Raw genomic sequence first — 23,898 nt, 5'->3', positions numbered from 1 at the left:
GTATTCAGCATATCGGCACTTGGCTTCAGCAAAATAGCATTGTGCCAGGTCAGTGTCATTGATGAAAGACGCATTATGTTATAAATCAATTTTAACCATGATTTGCCCATTGTTGACCTGGCCATTGCAACATATAATTCTTAGGAATGGAAATGTAACTGAGTGGCACAATGGCCTATTGACAAGCACATGTCTGATGTTGGGAGTTTGTTTTAATGGCAATCATATTCAACATTTCAAAGAGTTGAATTTGAAAGAATTGCTGAAATCGAGACGTCGTTGTCACAAATCGTAATTTCATTTTCAAGTGGTGATATTTTTATATGAGATGAGAAGTGCAGTACCTTTCATTTAAATGTGACTATTCTCCTGAAAATAATGGAATGAAACCTATCTGACATTTTTGCCAAGGACAAATGACTTTTGCAATTCATGCATATGGTATTTAGTCTTGCAGTCACTATTAGTTCCACAAGTGAATGTAGGACTTTAACTGAATTACATCTTTCTGTAATCCAAATCTGAGCACTCAACAATAGCATTTCGTGATTGTAGTTATCAATCTGCTTTCCCCTAATTAAAACATATATAAACTATTTTGAAAAGCGACGTGGATATCTGAAATGACTAATGTGAATAGGAAGAGGTAGCCAACTTAACTCATTTAAATTTGAAAGTAATACTAACACTGAAAACTCTTTTCAATGTTGTTCCAATTTTTCTGCAATGGTATTTCTTCGCCCGTGTTGTGAAGGGGAAAGAAAGCCATGGTGCCATCATCCAGCAACGTGAATGCTTTGATAACTCGGTAGTAAGTAGTGTAAATGAGGTGGAAAGTCTGACAGCATTTGTTTCAAAGATGAGCTGCTGCTTGAAAGGCCGAGCTTTTCTACCGTACAATAGCAGGTCATTGAGCACAGCCAGCGGATGGGGGTCATGATTTCCCACCATGCTGCCTGAGAGATGTTGTTGCCATGTGAGCACAACAGGGTTGGGGTCATAATCAGTGGTCCCCGGGAGCCGTCCCATAACGATAACATCAGATTAGTGTGCTTTAGTCTTGGACATAGATGCAAGGCCAGTTCTGTGGAAGAAAATGAACGTGGCAACCTCCTGCGTGTGCTGCCGGTGGGGTGATAACATTGTCCTGGCTCCATTGTGTGTATGGTTTTGGCCATGGAGAAATCAGTGATGTTTTGAAATACTTCTCTTAAAGCAGTAATTTCTAGACTCCCCCAGCTATTTATTCATCACCTCATGCATTATGCAGTTAGCGTATACACGACGACCTCTGACCAAGATTCCCTAATGGCTTCTGTTATTTGAACTAAAACATTTTCCAAGTCAAACCTATTGCCAAAAGCGCAGTGGTAAAAGACTGGCCCCCTCAGGCATTTTGTTTCGGCTGTCATGGCTCCATAGTTCCAAAATAGCTGACATTTCATCCTGTGGTTTTATAGTTAATTCATTAACTGCACTTCCACACCTTTTTAATGTGCTGCCGATGCTGCTGCTGTTGCGGCTGCAAACGTGCTGACTTCCCTGGGTTTCCCTTTGCTGATGTCAGTCATCTTTCATGTTCAGGTTCACTTTAACAATTCGCAAGGGCTACCTTTGTTCTGGCTATCGCGGTTTTTCTCAAGATGGCACCCACTTGTATTGGGCGCAACATATTTATAGTTCATTTGACATTCAATTTAATTTGTAATTAAACATATTTAGCATGGAAGCAAAAAAATGGCATTTATAATAAGGAACATGCATATTCGATTCCCATTTTTTTAATCTCATAGTGGTGCATAAAAGTAACAGTAAAATGGTTATTATTTCGCTCTCGTTGGAAAACCCATCAGGCAGAAAAATGTCTCAGTGACTATTCTGTTATTCTACCTAGACGGCAATCTGTGCTGAACCTAAATCTCAAGGAAATGTGTTGATACTTATTCAGGGGTAGTGTTAAAGCTTGAAAATGTCAGAAGGAAGAATGTGAGACTGTACATGTGTGGAGAGATCACAGGACGGGATGAATGACTTAAATCTTAAAGCATACCTGGCTTATAAGACATTCCCGGAGGGAAGAGAAAACCTTGCTGTGCGGCAGCGGCTGCTGCCAGAGTGCGTTGATCGTGTGGAAAAATGGGGATCATGAGCGGAGGCATGTGACCCTGGACCTGCTGAACAGATAGAGAGCGAAGATCAGAGAGAGGCCTAAGCGAAGGTATGGTACACAGAAACACAGATTACGCTCAGTGTGGTGGAGGGGAGAGGCGGGGGGTTATTCAGATCACAGGTCTCCCTAACGCGTGTTGACAGGGGGCTCTATGGCAATGGCGGACCCTCGTGTCCTCACTCAAAACCTGGCAGATCTACGCCCGTTCGTACTCCAGGCTGCTGTTTCACTTCAAGACATCCAAGATTGCACTTATTTTCCAGCTCCAGCGAGCGGAAGTCACAGCATGACTGAGAGACTTTTTGTGACTTCTGCAGAGAATCACTGCACATGTTGTGCAAAGCCTGCGCTAACTCCCCGACTGTTACAACAGAGTAAGAGGATTTGTTCGGGGCACGACACATCTAACACATGAAGTCATTTCTGCTGATGGAAAGAAAAAAGACAGACTTTGTACAGTACATCGGCACTTCGAGACATGACATTAATTTGTTCTGCAACCAAGCTTATAACTTAAAACACACCTAGCATTTCCAATTTATATGAATGGAAATGACATTTTTCATTCCAGCCCCTGTCACATCCCCCAAATAAATAAATACAGAAATAAATAAATACAGAAATAAATAAATACAGAAATAAATAAACAAAACTGCTGAAAACTGAATTTTAATTCTGAAAATTCACCTAAAAAACAGTTATAATAGAATTCAATAGAATTGAAATTGTTTTTGTCACTCAACATCAATTTCAAAGTCCATTGTCCTTCTCTGTCTGTGAGATTTATTGTTCATTTCAGCTCAACACTCCAGCACCGATGTTCTTCATAGAGAATACAGAATGTAAACTGTAGGTACTTGTTATGTGAAAACAAATAATGTAAATGGGAAAATCAGTTTTGATTTTACATATCTTAGTGCATCGTATCAAACCAAATCAATTCACAGTGGGACCTTGGCTTACGAATTTAATTGGTTCCCAGACAGAGTGTGTAAGGCGAAGTGTGTATCCCGAATATTAATTTCCCATAGGAAACCATTAAAATGAGAATAATGGGTTCCCAGATCCACATAAAACAGAATTTTCTACTTTCTACTTTTCTAAGCCTTGAAACTACACAAAATATACCTTATTTTATGTATAATAAATGTGATATAGTATTATGATTAAACAAATAAGCTGTAATGTACAATAAAGTCATTTTATTTACCTTTGTGATGGTTGTTAATGGCTTGATGGAATCGAGTGTCCGGTTTCCTCAGCATTAAACACTTGATGAGGAACGTAACCTTCTTTCACCATCTTGAGGAATGATCCCTTGTAGGTGCTTTCTCTGTGATAATTGTATCTAGTTCTTCATCAATTGTGATCTGTATAGCTGGGTTGATAGCTTTTTGCATCAAGTGTACAGATGACTTGTGCAGGTTATTTGTGGAGCCTGATTGATGGGATATTTTAACCTTCCAGTCTACACTCTGCTTTTGAGTTGAAACAAGTCTAAATTTCACAGTTTTCTATCCATTTTCTTTTTGTATGTTTTTTTTCTTTTCTTTTTCACTTTTATTTTTTGGCTTAAAACTGTCATCTCACTTTTGTGTTTGTATGTTTTCTCTCACTCTCTCTCTGTCTGCCTGTCTCTTTCATGTTTAACCCCCCCCCCACTTCTGGGTTCTTGACCAATCACGTGGCTTTAACCGAAGACGCCATTTTGTTTTTTGGAGAACGGCCTCACTCGCTCTCTGTCTATAACCCCATCCCCCACTGCTGCGTTCTTGCCCAATCACGTGGCTTTAACCGAAGACTGGGGGCGGGGAATAGAGAATAAATGCAATCGGCTGCCATTTTGTTGTTAGAAGAACGCGCTCGTCCGCGAACGACACATCACTCTTTGTGGTATCTCCGTGGGTATCCCAAAAAATAGTTTGTATGCCAAGGTAAAATTTTCATAAATGTAACGTTCGTAAATCAAAAAGTTCGTAAGCCAAGGGGTTCGTAAACCGAGGTCTCACTGTACTCCACTTTATAAGGGACTATGCATAAATCGAACCGCATTATATCTCTATATCCATCCATTCATATGTATTTTACTGTGTGAAAAGCATTGTAAACTATTCCTAATTGAATTATAATACTTGCTCTAAAGAATTATTGACTAACGGGGCTAAAATAGTGCTGATGAAATGTAATTTGGCAACAAAGGAAATGTGTTAAAAATAAGTGAGACACACTGGCAGCCTGAAATCATGATGGCTGATGATGACGGACTTGGTGTTTGTTTAAATACATATCTTATCACGTTATAGCATCACAAAATATGTGTTACTTTGCATTTGCATTAATAGAGTGGACTGAATGGTTAAGCCACATATTCTTTAGGATAGAGTTCTCATTCTGTTCTTCAATAAAGATTGTCAATATAAACAATCTGCCAATCAGCCCCTTGTTGCTAAGTGAGTTGGGTAACTCCACGCTCATAAATCAGATGAATGAAGGCTCATATCCGAAAAAAAAACTTCAGTTTGACTCTCATATTACAAGGTGTACTGTTTTTTCTTGCAACAATATGGAACTGTCACCTTTGTTGCAGTCTCTCACAAACCTTCAGCCAGTCATTTGTGGACTTCCCTATCCAAAAGGGAATATCAACACGAACTCCCCCCTTGTGTCAAGGATGGGTGAGCGGCTTATGTCTCTCAAGTGCTGCGTGTGTGGGGGTGTTGCGGTGTTGCACACATGCAGCAAGGTCCAATCTTACTGTCATTCCTCGTTTCATAAAGATCTTTTACGGTTAGCAGGCCAGCTACCATGTGCCTGAGAGAATTTATCTAACAGCGGGACCAGCCATCTCAGGGGAACCTGTCTGGGAAATGGGTTAATAAAGGTCATCCCCTAAAATAAACACTTTGCAGAATGGTTCACCATTTAACCCTCTTTAAAATCAACCTGCAACAAAACCAGGACCAGGTGCAATTACTATCCTTTCACTGAGGCATGAAACCAGCCTGGTAAGAGCTAACAGCCCAACTGTTTCAATTTGTGGACAACTAACATAGTAAACCTTTCTGTCTAACTCAGAACACCCCTGCCACCAAAAAAAACAACAACAAAAAAAAACACGTATGTATACAGATCTGTCGAAGTAAAATAAGAATGAAAAAAAAAACAAGGAAAAACAGAAAGTCTAAGCAGTCCATTTGGAAATTACTGTACAGAAATTACCGAGTAGCAATTCTGTAAAAGATGTTTATACCGAGTAAAAACAAATGGTCAGTAAGACGGTGACAAATAATTTTGGGGATTTTCTGTTCTGTGTTTCCAAGCTGAAAGTTTGAGCACTGGATTTTGGCTTCACTTGCATGGACCATATGGAAAAACACAATAATTAATGTCATAGCAGAACATAAGACAGGAAAGGCTACACAACTTTTCTGTGTCAGTCTATATACATAAAACCAGATGTCCTTTAAAACTGAAAATGTGTATTCAGATACGTATGCCGACGTGGTACTACCTATGCTTATAGAAATGCATTTTGGTTTCAATTTACTGTCAGATATTTTACTCACAATTACATTGTTTTCCTTGTATTTCTATCCATTTGTATTGTGAGGCTTCAAATAAAATAAAATATGAAAAAAAAGTTACAGTTAAGATACTCTAACATTTGTAATTGATCCTTTATCAAATATAAACACATGCACAAATGAAACCGACTTAGATTTTTGTTTATTTTTGTAGTGCTTTGATTTTACGAGTGTATTGTACGAGTTAATGTCAAATTGCAATTTCATCGGGATACCCAGACCCCCTAGCCTCACTTACTCCCACACCCAAGGCGACATTAACTCTAACTGATATACCGGTAATTTATTCAGGTTATCAGCTTTTATTACCTTTATCATTCAAAAATATGGCACAAAATATATTGAATTTATCCAGCAAAAACTGAGAGTATAAATATACAATGGCTGAGAAATAATTGTGTTGAGTTTGAATGGACGTGATTTGCAGTAACGAGTCGCGAGCATTAAAGTTTAATAAGCAGCAGCTAATGTCAGAGCAAGGCGAATTGTAAAGCGTTTCAAGGTGGGAACAAATAACAAAGCTTAGTTGAGCTGTCAATTAGGTGCTCACAAGTTGCCGGAAGGCATCATTCAGAGTGCTTTTACAGTAAGCAACAAGAATAAAGAAGTACATTTTGACCAACAAAAAGTCGAGAATGTGTCGATGGAGAGTAAGGCAAAACCATTTGGAAAAAGGATCTAACTGCATTTTTCCCCTCAGCATTTGCAATTTTGGTTTTGATGTGTAATTGGTTTTTCAAGATCAAATCAGATCAGATGTATTTTTAACAAATGCAAGCAATACATTAATCTGCATTACAATCAAGAATGTCAAATTTACTATACATAAATGTTTTATTACTAACGTTCGGGCTCACACTAACATACAAACAAATGAACCATGAAGAATTGATATTAAAGACTGTTTATCAAATCCAATAACTTTTGGATGGTCAATACTACGACCATAAACTGTTTCCAAACAAGTGTGACATTTAAATCAGTGATAACAAAAATGCAAATATATGTGTGGCTCTACTACTTTTCATGTTTCCCAAAACAGCACAGGGGCCGCACTTATGAATAACTGAACCTACATTGACGTTAAATTAAAAAAAAAAACTAATAAATATTACAAATATTGTATAGAAAATGCAAGCCCTCGGACTCACTAACTTGTTATTTTCTCCGCATTTTAATACATTTTGAATTAAATTAATTGTTAATCCCTCATGTAGAGGGATACAAAACATGTGCCAAGTATTGCAAAGATCACTTGCATGGCACGGTTTACTTTTCCGTATGCAAAGACAACATGTCATTGCGCTGCTATCGCTTCTTTGTCACATCACCACTAACAACTGGATAATGTAATTTCACACCATCTGCCCTCAAGCTTCATTAAAGAACCATGAGTGGGCAATCTTATGAGGAACAGGTGTTATTGTTTGTCCCTCAAGACCCGGCACTAAGGATCTTACTCAGAATACTTGAAGAGGAGCATCTGTAGTGATCATGCCATCAGGCCATGCTCTCTGCCAGGATACGCTCCAGCAGAGGATTTTGCCTCCTTGCAACATAGATCGTCAATTCAGATGCCCTGATGAAGTTTATAGTGGAACCTGGTTGGCTGTGAAAGGAGGGTGTTTGAAAAATTGAGCCACATTTGCGGTTGCAAGGCAAGGAAAACCATATTGAGACAGTCTGGGGTTGTCCGTCAAGTTGTTAGAAATGCATAATGATGATTTATCTTTTTGACCGCTCCGTTCACACTGTCTTCCTCTTTTTCTTTTTGTTATGCTAACTGCAAACTGCAAAATTGTATGTTGATGTATGGCACGAGTGATGCCAGCAGCTCTCATTCCTGACTCAGTGTGAGCATTGTCAACATGCTCCTTACGAGTGTTTTCATTTTATGTTTGACTGTTTTTTTTCCATTCAATTAAGGGTTAAAAGAGCATTTTTTTTCAAGAAATCCTTCAGAGGAATTTTTCTGATATCTCATGTTAATACATACATCTGCAATTTATAAGTTGTCACATTGCCAGCTCACACTTATTTTTACATATTCTAAACGTACTAGAGAGTTCACACTTCTTCCTCGCTGCTTGCCAGTCAGCAGCAGACGGAACACGGTGAGCTAGATGAAATCACCTTTGTGGATCCACTTAAATGGCACGTGGTCGCGGGGAAAGCTGTCTGCCTTTCACCCCAGCAACAGAAGATATTGGTCATTTGCACGAGAAAAGTGTACATAAACATTCCTCTGGTGGCCACTGTATAGAGAGTAAAATGATTGAGGGAGTTGGGATTGTATATTGAGGTGAAATGTGTTCCTTTCACTACAGGAAAAAAAATGAATTAAGACAAAATGCAGTTTTTAAGAGGAGGGAGTATTTTTGGAGAGAGCAGATATGCAAACATTTATAATAAGAAGTGAGAATTGTGATGATGTGTGGTGGTGGGATGGGGAGGAGCGGGGATGTAGGATATAGGGATATAGCTACTGGTCAGTACAATATAGACATGCATACAACTGAGAGCTTACACAGATGGAATGCATACAAACAGTTTCCCTCCACAACTGTACATGACTCGAAGAAGCAGAAACATTTGTCACACACTATAAAAATGTGTTCCTTCAAGCACTGTTATATTGTTCGTCTAGATCTGCTGTGTCATCCTATGTGTTCGAATATACATTGTTTAAAGCGTTCTGACAAAGTTACACTTGCATACAGGAAACATTTTAATTGAGCCATTCATACTTCTGAAAAAACCCTCTAATATTTTCACCAAACAGTCTTTGCTGAGGTTTTAGAGTGACATTGCACATCTCTAATTCCCGTGGTCATTCTGTGTATGAGGCGGTCGGGGTAAAGAACAGCGAATTGACGTGTAATTCTCTGAGGCCATCATGAGGGAACAACCAACAGATGACTTCTTGTTCTACCAATTCCTTACACAGTAAAACAAGCCTTCTTGGAAAACAGCCATTTCAATAAGTCTGCATTACGTCGACAGGAGCTTCAAAGCAGGCTCGACCAACCCACTGACCCACCTTACATACATACTCCACCCTAAATCCACCCGCTCCTCCCCATCCCACCACCACACATCATCACAATTCTCACTTCTCATTATAAATGTTTGCATATCTGCTCTCTCCAAAAATACTCCCTCAATACTCCCTCCCCTCAAAAACTGCATTTTGTCTTAATTCATTTTTTTTTCTGGAGTGAAAGTAACACACTTCACCTCAAAATACAATCCCAAGTCCCTCAATAAACACACATTTCTATCAATTAATCCTTTAAATACTCTCAACATTAACAGTAGATGTTGTGTTTTAAAGGATATGCAATATTCTGAATTAATACCTCTTCAAGGTCTGTCCACAAAATAAAGATTTTCACAGAACACGCAAATCCACAGGGACACCCTCAAACGGCATCTCTAATGACGTGAAAGAACGAGCAAAGAAACAAACCCACGAGTGGGTATGAGGCCTGCATCATTATACCACACATACATCATCCGCACCGTGTGGAAATGGGAATAAGTCAAATGGCTGGGACCATCTTTGCTGGACTACAAGGAGGTCTTTAACAAATTTGTCATGGATTATTCAGTTGATAGCTAAATTGTGTCAATATGAGGACAATTGCTAATTTAACAAAAGCTCTCGCCGTAACTTCAGATTTTGTGGATCCATTTCAATCGACTAAACCAGAGGTCCCCAACCCCCCGGCCGCGGACCAGTACCGGTCCGTGGGTCATTTGGTACCGGGCCGCATAAATAATTAATTTACATAATAAATAATTTACATAATTTCCGTTTTATTTATTATCTGAGTCCGAACTATGTTTTATTTTGAAGAATGAAAAATTACCAGATTACATCCATCTATGACTTACTCTTGACGCATGTCAAAACGCTTGTCTAGGTCACGTGATACATAATTACATATTACAAAATTAGCCCACCGTAAGATAGCAAAATGAGTAAAAAAACGTCTTTGGAAAGTTTCTTTTTGAAGGGCAAAAAGGCCCAGTGAGGGGACGGGAGAAGAGCCTACGACTTCAAAGAAAAAAAAAAGCTGCATTTAACAGACAGTATGCACTAAGGCCACTCTGCATAATATGCGTTGTTGGCTCAATGTTACCAGGACTCTGCTAATAAACTTGTATAAAAATACACAATGGATTCACGTTTATTATTATATTTAAGAGAAAGAAAAAACATGTTTCCATGCCTGTCGTATCATTTTATTTTGTTGTATTTATCCGCCGGTCCGTGAAAATATTGTCTGGCATTAAACCGGTCCGTGGCGCAAAAAAGCTTGGGGACCACTGGACTAAACCATTCAGAAACATACAGCCGGGTGGAAACAATGTATACAAGCTTATACAGTGAACCATCACATATTCCCTGCTATGCATTTGCATATTCATTTTTGTGTGTGAATGAAAATTTTCCTTACCTTCACTCTATTAATGAAGTGGTAGTGCACATACATGTTTGCCCGTGTGTACTGTAAGAACAGTGTGTGCAAGCATGTTAGGTGGGCTACTATGTTTGCGAATATCATTGTGAAGTCATGGGGGAAGGTGGTTAGTTTGTGTTGGATAATTTAACAAAAGATTCCTATGGAAGACTTTGCAAAGCAATCTAGCCCATTCACGGTGCTCCGTTGGTAAATTCTTGGATTCGCCTCCACTCTGAAAAACAAGAAGCTCGTTTCTTACATTGGCGATGGGCTGAATGCTTTGCTGTGCCACCCCCATCCGTAAGAAAACACACACCCTCTTCAAACTCTTGGCGACCCCCCCTTACCTCCCTACACACACATTGACACATAGGGGATCATATAAAAGCAATGCTTTCTCCGTGTGAATGTGGCCACCTCTAAAGACGAAGGGCATGTAAAGCCAAGGCAAAGACAAAACAGTTTGCACAATATTAGTAGAAAAAAACATTGCTTATTCATATCGGCAGGAGAAGTCAGATCAGCATCACACTGCGCGATGTGTTCTCCCTCAACGGAAGCCACTGTATTCCTTCCTCAGTGTAGTCAAGGTCGAAGAAAACAGGTGCCTCATTGTAATACATAGAGGGAACACGAGAACCCACCACACTGAAAAGTAAAATCTTTGTTGATAAATACATGTTTGCAGATAACTGATGAAAACGTGGAAAGACTATGCAGTACCGAATTGTAGAAATATAGCCAGAAACTGTTTTCAGATTAGTTTTTTTGGGTGGAGAGGTTCCCAGCATGAGTCCTTTCACCCACTCTATAGAAGAAATTGAGTGCTCGTGTCTTGTCTTTCGCAGTTGTATAATTCCTAGGCATTACTTGGCTCATATTTTCCAACTACTGCCAAGCCTATGGATGAGCTAGCGGGAGGGGTCAGTGGTATCTAAGCACCTCTCGCCACCTCATCTCAGTCATGTATATTCCAGCCAATGGAGACTCTCAGCAGATAATAGATTCAGTCCATCCATTGGCAGCTCCGACGGATAGATGAACAGCGCTCGCCTGAAATCCTGATGACTGATTTAATCACATAGCCACCACTGTCGGGGTGTTTTTAGGCATGAGACAGTTCTTAGACAAGGCAGAGGGTAGCGCATTCACACCTTAATACAATGCAGCATTTGAGAATGGAAACCAGAGGTTGATTTTTTTTTCAAATTTTGTAGACTTGTTCTATTTGGTGATTTATTTCATCTTGAAGTTTTTCATTTAGAAGTCACATTCATTTGTACGAAGCAAATATTGTATTTCGGTATTCAAGCCTGGAACCTTAAAAAGATAAGAGGAGACTTGTGACTTTGGCAAACGAGATTCACGAATTGGGGTTTGAACCCCCCGCAGGTGACAAACAGTACTTTAAGTAGACCCTCAAGTGTGATCTTGCATTACATACATTACAAACATTTGTGTGGCAATTCTGGGATGGACCCTCTAATTGATCACTGCTAAAAGGGCGTTCGTTTCTGATCGCACAACAAAGCAGTCAAATTCCTGAACAATAATGAGCGCTTGTTTATTGACCGTCACGGAGAGTTATGTTTAGAGTTCAATAGCTTGTGTTCATTGCTACATAGTATCATGCATATTTATGGACTTTTAAATCTACTGCTGGCAAATGTGAAGCATAGCCTCTTTTTGTTTCCCAGAAGACACAGAGCGTTCAAACAGCACCATCTGTTTAACTTTGTGGAACAGGAATTTGTGTTAATATGCCGCATGTTTGCCATCACTGGATTGGAAAACACTGCTGGGATTGTATCCGCTCTACCTTTTAGTTCATCTATTCATTCGCTTTTGGGCACATGACTAAGTTTTAACATTGCAAGAATGGCATTGTTGTTCAATTTACACATAACTAGATAAAATAAGCAATTCTTCGGCTTCCAGACAAGAAGTCACATTTCATAACTAATTAAATGGAGCCCTCCCCTGCCAGTGGAGTCCACTAAAGGGAATTGTTTGCATCCCAGTGTCAATATATTAAATCACAGGGGCTAATGAGTCAGGTCATGGTTTTCTTTTATTTTCACTCTTGCATGTACACATCTTCATCAGCTAACAGTCTCCTCAAATGGGGGCTGAACAGGCTGAATTGAGCCTGCATGGGTGCAGGCCAAGTGTGTCTGACTGGGCTGTTAATGGCCCCTCCCTCCAAATCCCCTTCATCACATAATCCTACTCATAGGAGAGCACACATCATCAGCACAAGGGGGTTATCATTTCCCTGCGCTGCTAGTCTCCTTTTACAGTATGATGTTTACATCTCAAATCTTGCTTCACTAATTCGGAGCCTTGAACCTTTATTTGTTTATTGTGTGTTCTTTATTTGTTTATTTTTTTTCTTTATTTGGTTGTATATTTATTCATAATTTCCATTTTTAACATCACCCTTATTTCACATTAAGTCTATAGTTGTGGAGACAACAAAAACATATAAGAACACATCTGTGTAAGCTGTAAGTACAGGAGTGGTCCGTCGATGAAAAGGTTTCTTCAGCCATCATCTGTATTTCTTTGAAGGTGTCGGACGTTTCACTTCTTATCGAAGATGCTTCTTCAGCGAACTAACGTCTTATTGGTATATATATATATATATATATATATATATATATATATATATATATATATATACCAAATCCAGCAGACATTTAAACAGCTTCTTCCCCCAAGCCATTAACTCTTTGAACTCTTTCAACAGTAGCCAAAATGGAACTGTATAGTGCCACTTAGCAGTTTTTTTTGACGACGATACTAGTGCAGCGTGTTCTACCGGAAACAAATTCCTTATGTGTTCTACATACTTGGCAATAAAGATGATTCTGATTCTGATTTATATATATTACGGACCGAGATATCCGATGTTGTTCCCGGGATCTGTTGCAACCACTCGTCGAGTTTGGGGGTCACTGCCCCGAGTGCTCCGACCACCACAGGCACGACTGTCACCTTTACCTTCCAGGCTCTCTCCAGCTCCTCTCTGAGCCCTTGGTATTTCTCGATTTTCTCATGTTCCTTCTTTCTGATGTTCCCATCACTCGGGACCGCTACATCCACGACAACGGCTTTCCTTTCCCCTTTATCTATGACCACGATATCCGGTTGGTTGGCCATTACCATCTTGTCAGTCTGTATCTGGAAGTCCCACAGGATTTTTGCTCGGTCATTCTCCACCACCTTGGGAGGTGTTTCCCATTTTGACCTTGGGGTTTCCAGTCCATACTCCGCACAGATGTTTCGGCAGACTATGCCAGCCACCTGGTTATGGCGCTCCATGTAGGCTTTCCCTGCCAGCATCTTACACCCTGCAGTTACGTGTTGGATTGTCTCAGGTGCCTCTTTGCACAACCTACACCTTGGGTCTTGTCTGGTGTGGTATATCCCTGCCTCTATGGCTCTGGTGTTCAGGGCCTGCTCTTGGGCAGCCAGGATGAGTGCCTCTGTGCTGTCCTTTAGGCCAGCCCTCTCTAGCTACTGATAGGACTTCTTGAGATCAGCCACTTCTGCTATGGTTCGGTGGTACATCCCGTGTAGGGGCTTTTCCTCCCATGATTGTCCCTCTTCCAGCACCTCATCCTCTGTTCCCCATTGACTGAGACATTCTCTGAGTACATCATCCGTTGGAGCCTTCTCTTTGAGGCCTCCTTCTATATATATATATATATCAGTGGCGGTCCGTGCATTTCACACCTAGGCCTTCAGTGAAGTTCTGCTTAGTCTGACTTGAACAAATATCCCTCGTAATACCATAATTTATGACACAACGGCTGGAGATATCATTTACAAAAGCACACGCACGCAGTACTGGGCGTGGCATCACCTTAATCGTCTACAACACAGGCTATTTTCCGGCACAATTACACATCAATAAATCTGCATCAGCAATTAGAACTTGTCACGATACGTGATACTGCAAACACTTAAAAATAAAAGGAAATTTAAAATCATTTGTCCACAAAGTTTTATGAAGTCCACCAAGAATATGCAATCTTTAACAAGATTTTACGCTAAATTACAAAATGTCAGTTTAATATAAGAAAAACGACAAGACGTTCACAAAACGAACTATTTGTTGACAATAAAGGTAAACAAATCTTTTTCATTTGTTCTTGAGAATAGGCTTGCCTACATGCGACAGCGAGTTGTCCTCTCCTTCAGCCATTGTGGGTTAAAAAAGCGAGTAGATATACTTGGTTTTCTGCTAAAGTTTCCGGGTCTGATCTGTTGTCAGCTTGGTTGATTTGCATAGCGCTGCCTCCGCTGAGGGCTGAGGTAAAGTGAGTATCCAATCACAGAACGCGTACGTCATGTTCAACGTGAGGCCCTCTAGCTGGCCTTACTGTGCCAACTCGTGATCTGATTGGCTATCGCAACTTGTATATCAACTACATGTGCCTGTTCATGTACAGCGCACAGACGCCCTCACTGTTGATTATGAAAGGCGTCGGTCAGATTTCATACAGCCTGGCGACACAAACTAGCTGAATTCTGATTGGATTAAAAACTCTGACCTAAAACTACAACACTGAAAGGTGCATAACCAAATGGATATAATATAACATCAAGAAAACAGTATGTAGAATAATTATATATATTTAGAAAAAATACTTTTTTAATGACATTGACTTTTATTATAATTATGATAATGATGTCTGATTATGTTAGGCCAGCAGAGAAGGCCTTGCTGGCCCTGACGGCCATATATATACACACAGTGTGAGCAGAGGTCGCTTGTTCGCGTCCCGGTCCGGCCTCCCCGTGTGGAGTTTGCATGTTCTCCCCGGGCCCGCGGTACGGAAAATGGATGGATGGATGAACAATAATAATAATAATAATAATAATAATAATAATAATAATAATAATAATAATAATAATAATAATAATAATAATAATAATAGTACATTGCATTTATAAGCGCCTTTCAAAACTCTCAAGTACAGTAAAGTCTCGTTATATCGATATCGGTTATATCGATAGTACCGCTTATTACGCATTTCCCTTGCACATTTCTAGTCTTTTTATGTATAATTAGTACCGTTTAGTACGATACCCGGTTATTACGATAATCCGGTTATTACGGTGCTACTTTTCATCCCCCGCCGGCCATTTTTGTTGTTTATATCGATATATCCATCGCGCCATTGGTCAACTTGGTCACGTGTCTTGTTACGTGAGCCGCCATCGGTCGCGCCATTGGTCGACTTGGTCACATGAGCCGCCATCGGTCGCGCTATTGGTCGACTTGGCCGTGTGACTTTGTCACGTGACACGCCATCGGTCGCGCCATTGGTCAACTTGGTCACGTGTCTTGGTTACGTGTCACGCCATCAGTCGCGCCATTGGTCGACTTGGTCAGGTGACTTGGTTACGTGCCCAGCACCCGTGTAGCAGAGCCATTTTCATTTTCAGACGCTAGCTCGTGTGTAGCAGACGAGATTGAAGTGTTTGTGTTAAAAGGTAAAAATGGGAAGCAGAAGAAGATTGATGACTTTTTTAAATTGTATACATAATACAGTAAGATGTAAGCGTTGCAGTTTCCCTGTTGTGTTATGTACATGCCCACTGTACTGTATATGAATGCAATCATTTTTTGCAACAATGTTTCTTGTTTTGTCTGCTGAAGCGCGATGATTTTGAAAATTATTAACATTCCATACTGTGTATTAAAGGACAGCCGATGTCACTTTTTATTCAAATGCAAATAAAAATGACTTCACGCCAAGACGTCTTGCATTGCTTGTGAATCCAAACAATGGCTTCAGATTCGGATAATATGCTTTCTTGTTACACATCCAGTTATGACTATGTTTCAAATACACTGTAGTTCTGAAGATTAAAGCATATATGTTTACAATCATTAAAGAATTATATGTGCCATTTTGAGGCAACATTGGGGGAACATCTCTCACCCAAAAAAAAAAGGGAGCTAATGGCTGTTAGGGTAATTCGCCATACAAACATCTCTAAACATCGCTCTGTAATCTTTGTTTACATTTTGAACTTCCTCGTATGTCATATCCTGCCTTCCTTTACACGATGTCGCATTTCTATTACGTCACATCCTGTCGCGTCATTACTATGTGCCGCATAAATACTCCTGCAGCCCGTTCGTCTCTCTCTCTCTCTCATGCGCTCCCTCCTCCGTCCGCACCACAATGCCCGTGCTCTCCAAATTAAATCAACTTTCTGTTCAAGTCCTGGCTCCCTGATGATTTAACCATCGATCTCCATCAACACCCGTCGAAGCAATGAACCAAGGGCGAACGATAAAAAATAACCCAACAATGGCCAGCTCCGTTTCTTATATGGCGCTTGGCTGCCCTCTTTTGGCGGCTTTTGTTTAATGCAGTTCGGCGCAGGATCGGATATATCGATAGTCCCGGTTATATCGATATTTTTTCGGACTCCCTTGAATATCGAAAAACGAGACTTTACTGTATTAGGTGGCAGTGGGGTGCTGTAACCTAATATACTGTAACATGAGCTGACTACTTTTCTTCGTAAGTTGTTATCTCTCCAGATGACACAAGAATGTCTCACGTAATTTTAAAACCTAGTGTCATATTATTATTTTCACTTAAAACAAGCCATCGTGTTTTTGTTGTGATTCAAAGAGTTCAACTGTTTCATGTGCTTTCTCCCGCCTGTTTGTGAAGATAAAGTTCAGCTTGACCTTTGAGCTACTATTTATTCTCTTGATGTTTGCATCAGTGTGTGGCGTCCTGTCTTGTCATCTTTGTGAATGTTGTCCTACGTTTTATATATATATATATATATATATATATATATATATATATATATATATATATATATATATATATATATATATATATATAAAGAGAAATGGTGTTGGGGTTATCTTAAAAGAGGAGTTTGTTAGGAATGTCTTAGAAGTAAAAAGAGTATCAGATAGAATAATGAGTCTGAAGCTAGAAATTGAAGGCGTGATGTTCAATGTTGTTTGTGGGTATGCCCCACAAGTAGGATGTGAGCTGGCGGAGAAGGAGAAATTTTGGTTGGACTTTGATGAAGTCATACAGAACATCCCGAGAAGTGAGAGGGTTGTAATTGGTGGAGACTTCAATGGACATGTTGGCGCAGGAAACAAAGATGATGAGGAGGTGATGGGCAGGTTTGGACTCCAGATGAGGAACGCTGAAGGACAGATGCTTTGCTAAGAGAATGGAAATGGCTATTGTGAATACTTTCTTTCAGAAGAGACAGGAACATAGGGTGACCTATAAGAGTGGAGGCGGAAGTACATAGGTACTTCTAAAGGAAATCAGTGACGGCAAAGTAGTGGTTGGTGAGAGTGTAGCCAGACAGCATAGGTTGGTAGTGTGTAGGATGACGCTGGCAGTGAGGAAGATGAAGAAACCAAAGGCTGAAGTGAGGACAAAATGGTGCAAGTTGAAAAAGGAAGAGTGTTGCATGACATTTAGGAAGGAGGTAAGACAAGCACTGGGTGGGCAAGAGGTCCTTCCAGATGACTGGCAAACTACAGCGAACATAATCAGAGACGCAGGTCGGAAAGTACTTGGTGTATCGAGTGGAAGAAAGGTAGATAAGGAGACTTGGTGGTGGAATGGGGAGGTGCAGGAGTGTATACAGAGAAAGAGTTTAGCAAAGAAGAAGTGGGACAGTGACAGGACGGATGAGAGTAGACAGCAGTACAAGGAGATGCAGCGCACGGTTAAAGTAAAGGTGGCAAAGGCCAAACAAGAGGCCTATGATGACTTGTATGCTCGGCTGGACAGCAAGGAAGGTGAGACTGATCTTTACAGGCTGGTGAGACAGAGAGACAAAGATGGTAAGGACCTGCAGCAGGTTCGGGTAATTAAGGATAGAGATGGAAATGTATTAACCGGTGCCAGTAGTGTGATGGCAAGATGGAAAGAGTACTTTGAAGAATTGATGAATGAGGAAAATGAGAAGGAACACAGAGTAGAAGACGTGACTGTTGTGGACCAAGACATAGCAAACATTAGCAAGGATGAAGTGAGGAGGGCGCTGAAGAGGATGAAGGGGGGAAAGGCTCAAGCCTGATGATTTACCAATCAAGGTATGGAAGTGTCTTGGAGAGGTGGCGGTGGTGTTCCTGACTGGGTTATTCAACAAGATCTTAGATGGTGAACTAAGATTCCTGAAGAATGGAGACGAAGTGTACTCGTGCCCATTTTTAAAAACAAAAGAGTTGTGCAGAGTTGTACTAACTACAGAGGAATAAAGTTGATGAGCCATACAATGAAACTCTGGGAAAGAGTAGTTGAAGCTAGACTAAGAGCAGAAGTGAACATTTGTGAGCAGCAGTATGGCTTCATGCCAAAAAGAGTACGACAGATGCAGTCTTTGCTTTAAGAATGCTGATAGAGAAGTACAGAGAAGGTCAGAAGGAATTGCATTGTGTCTTTGTAGATCTGGAGAAAGCGTACGACAGGGTGCCCAGAGAAGAGCTGTGGCATTGCATGAGGAAGTCTGGAGTGACGGAAAAGTATGTCAGAGCAGTGCAAGACATGTATCATGACTGTAAGACAGTTGTGAGGTGCGCAGTCGGTATGACTGAAGAATTCAAGGTGGGACTCCACCAGGGGTAAGCTCTGAGCCCCTTCAGGGAGAAGAGATAAAGAAGGTGGAGGATTTTAAGTACTTGGGGTCAACTGTCCAGAGCAATGGAGAGTCTGGAAAAGAGGTGAAGAAGCGTGTCCAGGCAGGCTGGAGCGGCTGGAGAAAAATGTCAGGTGTGATGTGTGATAGAAGGGTTTCAGCTAGGATGAAAGGAAAAGTGTATAAAACAGTGGTGAGACCAGCCATGAAGTTTGGACTGGAGACAGTGCCACTGAAGAAAATACAGGAAGCAGAGCTGGAGGGAACAGAGCTGAAGATGTTTAGGTTTTCTTTGGGAGTGACCAGTTTGGATAGGATCAGGAATTAGTACATTAGAGGGACAGCTCATATTAGAGGCTTTGGAGAGAAAATCAGAGAGGCCAGACTGAGATGGTTTGGACATGTCCAGAGGAGAGAGAGTGACTATATCGGCAGAAGGATGCTGAGCCGTGAACTGCCAGGCAAGAGACCGAGAGGAAGACCGAAGAGGAGGTTTATGGATGTGGTCAAAGAGGACATGAAGGTAGCTGGTGTGAGAGAGGAGGATGCACAAAACCGGGATAGATGGAGGACATTGATTCGCTGTGGCGACCCCTGAGGGGAAAAGTCGAAAGGAAAAGAAGTTCTACGTAATATATATATATATATATATATATATAACAGTGGAACATTGTGAAATAAAAAGTTGAGGGAAACATAGTTAAACAGCTATGTTAGACAAAACTAAATGGGGTAAATGCAATTTGGTTATTACCTCGTGCTGCTGATATATATATATATATATATATATATATATATATATATATATATATATATATATATATATATATATATATATATATATATATATATATATATATATGTGTGTGTGTGTGTGTGTGTGTGCGTGTGTGTGTGTGTGTGTGTGTGTGTGTGTGTGTGTGTGTGTGTGTGTGTGTGTGTGTGTGTGTGTCTCATGTGTGGCATATATGTTCATTTGTCACATGTGCGGCACCAAACCCCGTGTACAACTTTTGACGAAATCAACTCAGAGCTAATCTCAAATCTCAATGCAGGATTGAGTTAATGCCAAAAACAAGGATCGACTGACTGAAGGAGGGAAAAAACCCACACAAAGCTGTGAGCTGACATTTTCAATAAGCCCCTAACATTGCAATCGAAACATCTGTTATCTTTAAAACAAGTGACATTGTAATCCCAAAGGACAAAGACTAAATCCCCACTCATTCTTGTAAGGACAGTAAGTAAGGACGAAGCGAGCAGCCACTTGATTAAACTGCAAAGATCCTTGTTCTCAGCTTGTTTAACTAAACCTAAAAGCGACTCACTTCTGTCAGACTCCCTTCGATCCACGTGCAGGTTGGGGTGGCAGTGGGTGGGGGTATCCTGAAAACCTTGAAAGAGGCAGTGTAGCTTGTCAACAACAGTCTCAGGTTACAGCACCCGTGGTTGTACTGTCCGGGCAGTTAATGATTCCCACTGATGCGATGGCTTCCCTCATCAATATGTTGCCTGCAGCATGACACTTTATTTTTAAGTTTCCTCCCCTAAAGGACAACCGACAACAGAAATACATTTTATAGCATCTAAAATACTCAGAACACGCAGGCTGATATTTTTAGTCAAATGCAAAACACCAATAAAAAGGGGTTAAAGTGTCCAAAACTACTTCAAAATGACCTCGGAGATGCCGAGTTTCATAAGGTCCCGCTCCCTTGTTCGTGACGTCACGCCAGGACGTCTTTCCTTGCTCTAGTATTAAAACAATGGCTTCAGATTCGGAGAAGATGCTTTCTTGTTACTCATCCAGTTATGAATATGATTCAAATAGTTCTGAAGAGGAAAGCATGAATGTTTGCAATCGATTAAAGAAGTCCTCCCGTATCAATTCGAGCCGTCAGGACTCCAATGTAGCGTCCCAGAAAATGCACAAGATGGCGCCCAAACTCCCTTGGAAATGGGCTGAATTGTCTGCTGGGAATTTGTGTCAACTAATATCAAATAGTAGTCTTGGTGCAACACACAACGATTCACCATCACTTTATTTATTTGTTTTCCTTCTAATTTCACCATCAACACGGATGAACACGAAGTTTTCAGACCAAAAAAAGTACCCAAAATGCATTGTGTCTCGCTTTCTCGGTCAGGGGCGTTCGAGACGTGACGTCACGTCAGGCATTGTCATCCACTCGAAAACAAGACTTCCTGAATATTCAGCGTGAGTCTTAAAATGTAAAATATAGCTATATGTCATGGAATCTTTGTAAAATACACTCAGTAGAAGTCATTTGAAGTGATTTTACAAATTACGGACACAACTTGTCCGGGGGGGTCAGTTGTCCTTTAAGCAGAAACAGAAGGACTTTGATGGCCAGTCTTCAATAAAGTTTAATGCTCTCCAAGCAGGAGGCAGAATAACTTTATCACTCACCACCACTCAACACTTGGCAAAAGGTCTGTGCCATACAGGCTGGAAGAAAGTGTGTGCATATGATTACTTAAATCAAAGATATCATGGATTAACATTAACACCTGACGAGGATGGATTTTTATTTATCTGTTGATTTTTCTTCAGGCTGATTCCAACATTTGGGAGAATTAAACTCCTTAATCCGTAGTTTAGTTTTTTTTTTTTTTTTAAGAATGAGGCACTCATTGCTAACAAAAACAATGCTATAAATTACACACAGAAAATTTGACAGTTTTACAATACAGTGAAGTCCCACCTTTGGGGGATAGGGACCAATTAAGATCGGGGTCATCAAATAATTAATGTTCATGATTAATGTGTTGAAAGGAAAATGAAGAAATATGTTTGGAAACTCAAAATATATTCCAAATCACACTAAATAACTCAATATAGAAAGTGTTGTTTGAAACATTGGAAAAATGTTTCCTGGTCCACTGTTTGTTGTTCATTAATATTTGTTTGACTTCACAACAGAGAGAAAAACATTGCATTTGTAATTATATTTTAATAATTTTTAATTTTTGGTGTGTCATTACTGTTTTGTTTTGTTTTGTAATATCTAAGCCTAAAATCAACAATCAACAATCATCAAAAAATCAACAAATGTTATCAAATAATCTGTTGGGCAGAAATTAAAATGTCTTTTTTTTCTGTGTATTTTTAATGAAAGAAGAACAGCTTGCTTGTGTTATCTCTTCTTTTTTGCTGTTGCGTTACTACATTGGTGGCTCAGAATCTTTCTCGCTGTTAAAGTGCTTGCAAATGGATATTTGAGATAAAACCCTTGCTCTTAAACAAGCATCAAGTAGAATTTTCACGTGTTTACCTTTAACCACAGCACTCGACATCCAAGTAAAGGCTAAAAGTGATTATGAAATCAGGATGAGCGCTGTCAAGTTGCCTCTCATGAAAACACCAATACCAATACTCAGTAGTGTATATGGTGCTTCATATGAGAGTGTGTCCGTGATTGTTCAGTGTGTTTTGATTTTGCTTAGTGGGATGCAATGTACAAACATTTCAGGCTGGAATAATATTTGGTTTAGCAAATCTGTCTCTCAGTTGAATCCAAGATAGGGCCTTTTTGTGTGGATGTCGCTTGTTCTCCCATTCTTGAATATGTTTCTCACGTGTTTACAATACATGCAGCGACATGAAGTAGAATAACAATGGGAATTTTGCTTTTGTAGCTGTTAGAAAACTACTAAACTGACATAACTGAAAGTACTTTAATATGAAGGGTGGGTGAGGAGAATGAATGTTTACCGATAGCTTGTTAAACATGTTTTTAACAGGATTTTGACTGACCTCCAGGGAACGATAAAATATTTTTGTCGGACTTGGATTGTTTCCATCACAAAAACCGACAGACACATTTTAGTTTTATTTGAAAACAGCCCATTTGGGAGCAGTTACTGTGAATCCAGCATTTTTTTGGGACAGTACTTGAACGCTTCCATCAAAACTGCCAGAAGGCTGATAGACATTCAAGATCCCACAAATATTGTGAGTATTCAGACGTCTGCATTCAGCAAAGTCAATGCAACTGAAGTGACGATTGAAAAAAAACACACAAATGTGGAGAATAGTGCGCAAATATCTGGCACGCTCTGCTTAGCCTAATTTTACCAGGGAGTCTTGCAACCTTGACCACATCAAGCGATCATCCCTGAAGCGCCAAGTACACTCTGCCTTCAGCGGCCTGGGTGGTCTTTCAGTGCAACACTTCGTGCCATATCACATCAGGCACTCACAAAAGCAAACTGATAACTGTGAAGATGAAGGAAAAAACGAAAGAAACCATGTGGTAGAACGTCGATAAATCCCGGATTCTACCAAAGTCTTACATGTTGGCCTTGTGAGACTTACTGACTTTCAGAGGCATTTACCAGCCCCTTTCATGTCGCCCGCCTCCAGGCTCTTCTCCATCTACTCATTAGATCTTTCTTTCTGATAATTAAGATGTGCTAATTATTCTCCCCTGTATTTCATAGCGACCCCTATCCCACCAGCCCACCCAATGATTAACGTGAATAAGTGTTAGATTCAGTTCATAATGAGAGCCCAACCAATATAGGTTTTGGAGACTGATGCTAATTTCAATCTTTGACAGGATTAAAATTCTGATAAAAGACATGAAGACAATCTTGTCTTCAAGTATTTCTTTTTTGGTTCCAGCGATTTTTTTGCGTGATGTCAAGCAAGTGGTACAAATGTTCGAGAAAGTGTGAATTTAATCGAGTTTTTTTTTTTTTTTTTCTTTTTAACTACCCCACCAGTGCAGGTGAATAACCTGCCTGTTTCGATATTCTCTCTCGGTGTCCTTTGGAAACACATGTAACTGACCTGAATCTGCTGCTGTAAAAGGTTGATCTTGTGCTGCTGCTGCAGAAGCTGTTGCTGTTGTCTGGCAATCTGTTTGAACAGTGGAGAGAGATGAGAAATGCTACATAGAGAAGCCTGGAGAAGTCACTGGTTTTAAGTCAATATATATATATACATATATATTGTTGTTGTTTATGTTTTTATTGTTTTCTTTATTTGGGCTTTTTT

General features: G+C 40.1%; 1 protein-coding gene across 3 annotated transcripts in view; it reads right to left on the bottom strand.

Annotated features, from left to right (window-relative positions):
• The window catches only part of sox6 (SRY-box transcription factor 6), a 162,337-nt gene that overhangs the window by 52,129 nt on the left and 86,310 nt on the right, over positions 1 to 23,898 (bottom strand). For 2 of the 3 annotated variants that reach the window (XM_088992398.1, XM_088992397.1), the window contains exons 8-9: positions 23,692 to 23,760; positions 2,051 to 2,174 (exon numbers count right to left, since the gene is read on the bottom strand). In XM_088992398.1, coding sequence (XP_088848524.1) covers positions 2,051 to 2,174; positions 23,692 to 23,760 — 193 coding nt within the window. The remainder of the gene's footprint in view (positions 1 to 2,050; positions 2,175 to 23,691; positions 23,761 to 23,898) is intronic. The other variant, XM_088992399.1, reaches the window with a different exon arrangement.

The sequence above is a fragment of the Hippocampus bargibanti genome, linkage group LG03, assembly GCF_051943395.1.
Source record: "Hippocampus bargibanti isolate YZ-2025 linkage group LG03, ASM5194339v1, whole genome shotgun sequence".
Classification (NCBI taxonomy): domain Eukaryota; kingdom Metazoa; phylum Chordata; class Actinopteri; order Syngnathiformes; family Syngnathidae; genus Hippocampus; species Hippocampus bargibanti.
Note: the sequence above shows the minus strand (reverse complement) of the source record. Positions and strands in the feature narration are given on the sequence as shown.